Source organism: Monosiga brevicollis, genomic scaffold, assembly GCF_000002865.3.
Source record: "Monosiga brevicollis MX1 MONBRscaffold_15 genomic scaffold, whole genome shotgun sequence".
NCBI lineage: Eukaryota > Choanoflagellata > Craspedida > Salpingoecidae > Monosiga > Monosiga brevicollis.
The window spans coordinates 89651-98273 of NW_001865052.1; the positions used below are offsets into that span (position 1 = coordinate 89651).

General features: G+C 56.6%; 2 protein-coding genes across 2 annotated transcripts; one reads left to right on the plus strand and one right to left on the minus strand.

Annotated features, from left to right (window-relative positions):
* Positions 1 to 1079: 1079 nt before the first annotated feature.
* On the plus strand, positions 1080 to 6066 carry MONBRDRAFT_32971 (uncharacterized protein; the record flags this gene model as incomplete). The annotated part of the gene is made up of 11 exons (XM_001746962.1): positions 1080 to 1164; positions 1234 to 2368; positions 3354 to 3509; positions 3645 to 3885; positions 3966 to 4094; positions 4185 to 4259; positions 4350 to 4752; positions 4878 to 4977; positions 5068 to 5104; positions 5191 to 5437; positions 5553 to 6066. The coding sequence occupies 11 exons, from the start codon at positions 1080 to 1082 to the stop codon at positions 5714 to 5716; spliced, it is 2772 nt and encodes a 923-aa protein (XP_001747014.1). The 3' UTR covers positions 5717 to 6066.
* Positions 6067 to 6382: 316 nt separating this feature from the next.
* On the minus strand, positions 6383 to 7753 carry MONBRDRAFT_9327 (uncharacterized protein; the record flags this gene model as incomplete). The annotated part of the gene is made up of 1 exon (XM_001747091.1): positions 6383 to 7753. One exon carries the CDS (start codon positions 7751 to 7753, stop codon positions 6383 to 6385), a length of 1371 nt encoding a protein of 456 aa, XP_001747143.1.
* Between the last annotated feature and the right edge of the window lie 870 nt (positions 7754 to 8623).

Here is an 8623-nt window from a genome sequence, read left to right on the forward strand (position 1 = left end):
AGGAGAAAAATGAGAGATGATCGGACCACTTCTTCATGATCAGCACAGAGTCAGCGGGAGAGACTGGGGGCAGGAAGAGGAGAGGGATGCGGATCCATGTTGTGCCCGTCCCGGCGCGTCATTGTTGCAATGCAAGGCAAACGCGACAATCAGGATGGGTGCTGTCAGGTGCACCGGCACGAGACTAAGGCATGAGCTAGGGTTGTTGTTTGTCCAGAGTCACATGGTCTCACTCATTCTTCTGTCCCCTACAAAACCTACCTCCGAGGTACCCACCAACGCTTGGTTTTTTCCGCTGTATTTGGATCTCTCTGTCTCGCTCCGTAGCTCTCTGTATCTCTCTGTACATCTCTGTATCTCTCCATAGCTCGACCTCTGTCTCTCAAACTTGTTGGGGGTACACCTGACTCAAGCAGCTAGAATTTAGGACAATGACGTCATGGTATCGTATATGACAATGCAAGACAGCACACGCGATGCTCCTTTTTACTTGGAACGACAACAGCTCGAGCCAACAACTCGCGAAGGCTTCTGTCAGTTGCATCAATCGCAATTTGGTCTGGGTATCGTGTGCGTCATCCAAACACTGATGAAAGCTCGGGGATTGATTCATAGTACATGCAGCTTTGTGCAAGACCTTCTGCCGATGCCTTTCTGGTGTGCCGAGACGGAAACACACGTTGCATCATAAAGAACTGCCCGGGGCAGAGCCATCGCAATACAACGTCGTACCGCGTGACTTTTGTGACTGCCACAGTCAAAGGAATCGTCCGACCTGAGAAGGAGCAAACGACGCGGAGACACGATTTTTCTGGAACGAGGACTTGCTCCCTCAGCGCTGCGTGTGGGTGGGTGTGCTGTGCTGTGATGTGGTGTGGTGTCCCAAACGGTTCACGACCTCTTGTTTGCCATCTTGTGCCGTTCTGGTGTGAACGTCTTTGAATTACCAACATCGGATGTACATGTACTGGCATGTGAAAGTCTTTCCTCCTCATCACGTCTTGTGTGAAAACTGAAAACAAGGCAAAGCCAAGAAAGTATCTGACATTCCGGCTCAAGGCCACAGTTGCCTTTTAAACATGACAGGCGTCAAGAGGTGGAAGTGGGGGTGTCGTGCCGCTCCTTTCGGTGACGCTTGCGCTGAAGGTCGCGCTGCGATAACAAGTGCGTGGTCTCCGACCTCGCATCAATGTCTTCCTTGTTGGCGTCATCCTCGCGGCTCTGTTGTTGCAGTCGCTTGGACTCGAAACGGCTCGGTGCTGAATGACTCGGATATGCAGATTTTGCGTGACTATGTCAATCTCTATGGCAAAACTGGGTCGGCATCGGATGCGCGTGCCTATCTCTATGACAAGCGTTATCGTGATCTAGAGGCGAAGGGCGAGATCCAGTCGTGGTGCGTGAGCATCAGCACCATCAATAGGCAGCTCAAAGCCATCGAGTCCCAAGTCGCAGACGGTGTTTTAAACGATGTTTTGGTGGTGCCAAACGAGCGACGCCCTGCCTCATTCAAGCCGACGACACGCGAGGCATGCCTCAACTACATTGCCTTCCTCGACGCGCTGGAATCAAAACACAACATTCTGACTAAAAATCGCCACAGTCTCATTTCTGCTGGCGAAGCCTGTGTTGACGCGGCCAGCTCCAGGCATGCCAAAGGCAGGCACCAACGGGTCGTGCCAGCCTCACGCTGCAACGTGTCCTGCTTTGCCGCAATTAGCTACGCGGCAGAACGTGTTTTTCTGCAGACCAAGGTTGGCATCGAAACTACTGAAAACACCCAAAGCCGCCTCGAGGCCACCATTGCAGCATGGCGTGTGCACCACGGTCCCCAGCTGCTGGTGATCACCTTGGACGACGTCCGGCACCACCGCAATGCCCTCGCTCTAATGTGTGGACAGCAGGGGCTGCAGCAATGCCAAAAGACCTTTGTGCGCTCATCCTGCGAAATTGCACCCGAAGACGCCAAATACTGCCCGCTCATTTACTATGAGCTGGACGAGCAGCAGTATGACGGCCCGGTGATCTGTGTTCTCACGCCTGCAGATCAGCCCGATTTGGCACCGGTCATGGCGGTATGTAGCACAACCAGCTATGCCGCTCAAGGCCTCCGCGCTCAAGGCGTGCAAACCGCTCGCCTAGACGATCAGCTGGTGAAGCTGCTCGTTGCCGCCTTTCACGGCTATTTGTCAGAGCAGATGGTGCTCGATGCCGTTGACGACACCATTGGCTACATCAACGCTTGGCGTTGTGGGGCTGCCACTGAGCATCAAGCTCGAGCCATCCGAGACCGTCAGCGACGACGCAACAAGGAATCCTATGAGCAATTCAGGCAGGCATCATCGTCTGGCAGCACCTCTGAATTGTGGTATGGAGCAGAAGCCTTCCTGTTGGTCCCGATCGCAGACATGACTGTGTCGGCCAGCGGCGGCCATGCGGCTGAGCAGGTGATAACAAGGGAGCATCTGGCGGCAAAACTTCATCTGCAACCTGTCGTCTGCGTGTTTCAAAGTCACGACGCCAACGTCCGATGGTCGCTACGGGAAACTTTTTGCGGAAGCGCTTCTCGAGAGCAAGCGCAATGTCCTTGTCGGTAAACACGGTGGCAGCATCGCCCAGCAGCCACAGAAACATGGAGCGCTGTTCGGCCGTGTACGAGTTTTGGCGACCACGAGCACGCGAATGGGTGGGCACAGGTGGCGACGGACCGGTTGTGACCTCGTCACCTGCACCTGCAGCACCGCGCGCCATCGACGCTGTGTCGTTGACAGCCTGCTGAAGACTCTCGAGCGCTGCCCCCGACGATGGGCTCAGGTCAAACCCCTGCGCAGCCCCACGACAAAAGACCGACGTTCTGTCAACATCGTAACTGCATCAAGGTCATCAAAGAAAGACGTGACGACAGCCGGATTGTCAGATTGTCAGATTATAGAGATGTCAGCGTTTATGTGCTACCAAGTAGAATTAGGGTTGTATGTTTCCACCCCCCCCCGACCCCTAACCCCAATGCAACGCCAAGCAGAGAATTGTTTGATCCTCACGTCCTTCTCAGAGAGAGCGTCGACAAGCTGATTCGGTACACTCTGCAAAACGTGCCAAATCCAGAGGATTAAACCTCCTTTGCGACGCCCACAGAGATTAGCAACACGCTCGCTTTAGGGTTATGAAGGATTTTTTTTTTCAAGATTAACGGTCAAACGCGAAATTTTTCGGTTTTTTTTTCGCTGATTTGGCGGTCACTCGTCCTCTGTCCTCTGGAGCTGTGAACGCTTCAAGAGGGAGGCGTCAACGCCACGGGGGGAAGCGGTTGTGTGAAGCGGTCCATACTGGGGGGTGGGGGGAACTGTGCACAGGAGGATGGCCCGATCCAAGACGCGTGCTGGCCGCGCGGCTGCGGCGGCGAGCACGACCACGACGCGAGGCGTGCTGACGCAGACCTCTGTGTTGGAGGCTGCGCTCAATCCAGCCATGAAGCTGCGTCTCAATGAGGACCCCGAAGCCGAAGCCTGGTAAGTCATGGGCATAAGGCCTGCTTGTTCGCCTTGTTGTTTGTGTTTTGTGTATCTTTGTGTATCTTGCTCTCTAGTCTGCCTCGCCGCACGCTGCGCGAGCTTTCCAGACTCACCCGGTTGGTGCCCGGGCAGGTGGAATATTGTCCAGGCCTGCTTGGCTGGCGTGCAGACGCTTAATGGCGGGCTCGACAGCACGCTCGTGCGCCGGCTCAATATTGTCAAGTGCACCTTCACTCTGACCCAAGAAAATGGGCGCGATGCCAGTGCACTCGATGATAGCATCGAGAGTTTTGAGCAACTGCTGGATGAATTTCCGCAGTGCTTCGAAGCTGACGCCCACCGCATTCTCCTCCGCTTTGAGATGCGCGTTCAAGTGAGCCTCTTGCTCCACCCACCACCATACCTCGTGCACGCAGATGGCTTTTTATCCTGATTGAAATCGCTGCTGTCTAGCGCCTGCTTGCCTTCTACCTCCCGGGCACATATGGAGATGACGCGCCCGAGCCCACAGAAAGCATGTTTCTTGAATTTGATGAGCATGCCTTTGACGAGGAATGCCTGGACAATGGACGCCTCAAGCTGGTCCGAAGCTGCTACCGATCCCCCTCTCGTTTTAGCCCCCCTGCCTACTTGTGTCGTCGCTGACTCACTGGACCGGCTCGATTTCCGCAGTCCACATTTACCACGCGCGTCCTCAGCAAAATCCGCCAAGATCCCTCCAAGTACCCTGACTACGTCTCCGCCTACGTACGCCTTCCTTGACCCGTCTTCTCATCATGGTGCAAAAGTCGCGCTGACCACCGCCGCCTTCCGGTTATCCTCAAATTCAACCTCTAGCGTGACTGGGATGACTTTAAGCGACGCGCCCTGACCTTCCTTCAACGCGCCTACGATGAGCTACCTGAACCCCTTCTCGTGCGAGCCGTCCGCCATACCGTGCAAGGACCCCCGCCCACCGGTGCTGCCGCACCTGCAGCTCAGGTTGCTTCCGCGCCTCTCAAAGTTCTCGGCCGCTCCGAGGTCCAGCAACTGGCCCGGCGCCTTCAGTTGGAGGAGCCCTTCAACTCTGCCGTTCAAGGCGATCGAACTTCGGCTGCCTCTCCCCCCACTGCACCTCGCATGGCGGCAAATCCGCCTGCCTCGCCCCCGCAGCCCAAGGCTAAGAGACAGAATCGCCAGCCCGCTGCGCCAGCCGACCTCGACGCCCCCATGGATGAGCTCGATGCCATTCTCATGCAGCGTGCGTCCCTTGCCGCCCAGCATCTGCTCATTCCCGAGAGCAGAGTCTCTCCTTTGAGTCTGTTACACACGCATTCTTTCTCATTTGTTCTTTTGTATAACCCCTCCCTCACTCAATGTTTTTAGAAGCCGCCCAAACTCGCTCCCCGGGCACCGGCTCCAAACAGGCTGCACGTACTCAAGGCGAGGCAGACCCGACCCCGACCGCCAAGCGGGCTAAGAACAGGTACTAGGATAGCTCCTTGATTGCTTCTCCCAAACGCAGATCTTGCGGTACATGAACCTCTGATTGGCACCCAACTTTCCTTCTCTTTAGCTCAGCACCTAGTGCAGGCAACAGCGCTTCACTCAACGTATGTCCTTGTGGATGTGTCATTGGCACACCCGACTCTGCATTGCTGCTGCTGCACGGCCACTGATTGTGTGCTTGCCGCTGTAGGGGCATGCCGGACGCCTCTTGGCCGCATCGCGCCATCTCAAGGGCATTGGAGCTGACCCCATTGATGAGTTTCGCCGCCAGGCGCCTCGAACGGGTGACACAGTCTCGACCCTGGCCCCCGCCGCTGCCAGCGTGCGCACCGCTCCAGCTGTACAAGCCACCCCTACCGCTGCCTCCCAGGAGGAAGATGGGACCATTGCCTCGCCCAACACCCTGCCTTCACCCACGGCGCGCCGGCGAGCGGGAGGTACGCATGGCTTTGGGCGTGTGTTTAGCTCCCTGCCAATGTTGAGCGCGATCCAATTTGACAACTCACAAGCGGTTTTGCCGGGATGGGATGGGACATGCTTCTGAACGTGTAGCCACGCGGGCGCGACGGGCTTGGACGGAGGAAGAGGAAATGATGCTTGAGGAAGGCGTCGCCAAGTTTGGCAAAAAGTGGCGGGCCATTCAAGCCCATTATGACTTTAAAGATCGCACAAACGTTGACCTGAAGGACAAGTGGCGCAACATGTCACGGAACTAGTCGTGCGAAAGCAGGCCAGGCCGGCATGCAAACTTGAGCATGTTTGTGCTTGATGACCGTAATGATGTGATGTTTTCAGTTTTGTTTTGTGCTGTGCTTTGTTTTGTTTCTTTGTTTTTTACACGTGTATTTTGTGTGGTCGAGTCGACCCCTTGCCAAAGAGGCTCAAACTCGAGTGATGCGGGCTGTTGCTTTGGCTTGTGAATGAATGCCGTCTGTTTCTTGCCCCAGGTTAACTAGCTGCCCTCCTGTGTGTCTCTTGCCTGCTGTGCCTTCTGTGCCTTCTTGTGTATGAAAGGGTCAGAACGGATGAGTATGGAGTCATTTGCAAAATCTAAATTGGGTCTCGGCTCGGTCAAAGATCCATGCTGGTGAGCGTGGGCGTGCACACGCACACGTAAACACCTTGACACCTCATGTTAGGTGCGATGGCACTGAAAGCGCTATGGATATGAACCTCGAGGACTTGAGGGCAGAGGCAAGACTCCGCTCAGCGGAATAAAAGAAACGCAACAGAGTTGCCAGGAATAAAACAAAGGAGCGCATACCAATCACGACACGAGCATCTTGCTTGGCAAAAAAATGCAGGAGGGCGGTATGCACAAGGGGAAATATGAGCAAAATTATGGGTGCACGGCACTGTTGTTGATGGCGGAGGCGATCAGCCTAGAGAATGAGAAGGTGTTCTTCTAGACTCGAGCCCTGCTCGTCATCCAGAATGCAGATGGAATCAAAGGACAGTCCGCGGGACAGGGCTTCTGATGTGGACGGATCAGAGGGGAGACGGCTCGCGGATTGAGAGGCGGCAGCAGAGAAGGTGGTGGTGGTAGTTGAGTGGGCCCGGGGATGGAAGGGGGCCATGCGTTCGTCTTGATCGATCAAGTCGCGACGGCTTTCGTGGGCGTCATTGCCATCGTCGTCATCGCTGCTGTAGCTGTTGCTGCTGTTGAGCTTGGTGGTATGCCGGTGATCCACGTGAAAGCGGTGCGGACTGCGATGAAGGTAGAGGGTGGAGCCACCATGTGCATCGTCGTCGCCGTCGTCGTCGTCGTCGCTGGCGCGATCATAGCCGAGGTGGATGGACGTGTGCTCGGAGCCGTCTGTGGGTGACTCGCCAATGGCGGTGAGGTGGGAAGCAGTGCTGTTGGTGCGAGAGTTGATGGTGTTGGCGCTGCGCAGGGAAAGGCGGTCCCAGGCCCGGCGCATTTTTTGCTTCAGGCGGGAGCCGATGGAGGACTCTGGATCAACCACATCAGCCGGAAGGTCGGGAATGCCGGGCTGGAAGCTGCTCTGGACCAGGAGGGGCGAGGGGAGAGCGGCTAGGAGGCGCTCTTCCTCAGCACGTCGCAGCTGGGCGTTGTCCGAGTCTTCGACGCCAGCCTGAATGAGACGGGAGGTGGAGAAGCGGAGGCGCGCCTCGCGTCGACGCTCCAAGACGCGCGCTGCGGTGACGGCAACGACAATGACGGCACTGAAGACCCCAATCTGCAGGCCCAAGCTCATGCTGTTGGGCACCTCAATCGAGTCGTAGTAGTGGGTAGGTTTAGCTGTTGAAGCCCCCGTGGCAATGGTGGTGGCCACGGCCGCGGCCGCGACTTGGGCGTCGCTCTGCGCTTGAGCAGCGGCCATGGCAGCGGCCGCCTTTTGTGCTCGGTCGTAGGCATTGGCTGCCGCAGCGGCAGCGGCAGCAGCAGCAGCCATGGCAGCGGCAGCATCGCGAGTCGCAGCCTGCTGACCCCTCTCCACGGGCTCGGTCAGAGCTTCTGCGGCGCGACTGGCCAGGGCTTCGGGGTCTATCGCGGGTTGCGAGCGGCCAGGCCCGGCGGCAGGGAGCTGGGCAGAGGCAGAGGCTGGCGGGCTCGTGCCAGTATCAGAGGTCGGTATGACGGTGGCATTGACAGGCGCCGCATGTTCAGCGCCAGTCGTGTTTGAGGGTGATATGGGCAAGGCTGTAGCGGACGGCGCTGCCGCCACGGCGATGAAGAGGGCCAACGCCCATAGCAATGGCCGGAGCCCACGGTGGTGCAGGGGTGCCATGTTGACGGTCCGCCTGGCGCTGGCACCGCAGCGAGCGTTTAAAAGAGACGCAGCAAGGGCCAGCGTAGCGCTGTATAATGTATCTTTAGGTAGTGGGGCACGCTGGTTGGACGTGCGTCTGTACCGTGTCAATCACGTCCAGCGCGGTAGCGCGCATGGTCCACAGCTCGAAAACGTTGAGGCCTCGTCGCCTCCGACACCTCCGAGTGTCAACCTCTGGCAATGCCCAACGCCAACGCAGGAGATACGACCCCAGACACGTCCAGCCCCCCTTGTTTTTCAAATGCAATCCTGCTCCAACTGAACGCACTCTTCCTCCAGCGCGCTGCCCTTTTCGACCAGAGAGAGTGAGAGTGAGTGAGAGAGACGAGAGACAGAGACGAGAGACGAGAGAGAGAAAATGAAGGAATCGCAACGCGTGAGAGAGAGAGGAGAGAGAGAGGAGAGAGAGAGAGAGAGTTATACTACAGTCGCAATGCGTTGCATTGTAACATGAGCTACAGGTTAACAATGCTACACTGGTAACATTGTAACACCAACAGTAACACCAACAACACCCACGACTGCTATGCTTACTACCCTTACTACATGTACATGACATTGTACTGTACACTGTGTTGCTGTTACGCTGGTCCGTTGCGCTATTCTGAATTGTCATCATTTATGGAAGCATGACTGGATTTGAGCTCATCATGCATCATGGGTAACGCACTGTGTGCTCTGTCTGTGTGTGTGTGTGTGTGTGTGTGTCAGCTGATGTGTGCGATGGGGTGTGTGACACGGGGGTCCAGCGGGGAGGTTGTCGCGGTGCTGCCGGCTGGTGTCAGGTTGGTTGCGCTTTTGGTGTCTGGACGTGCCGTTTGTCGGTTG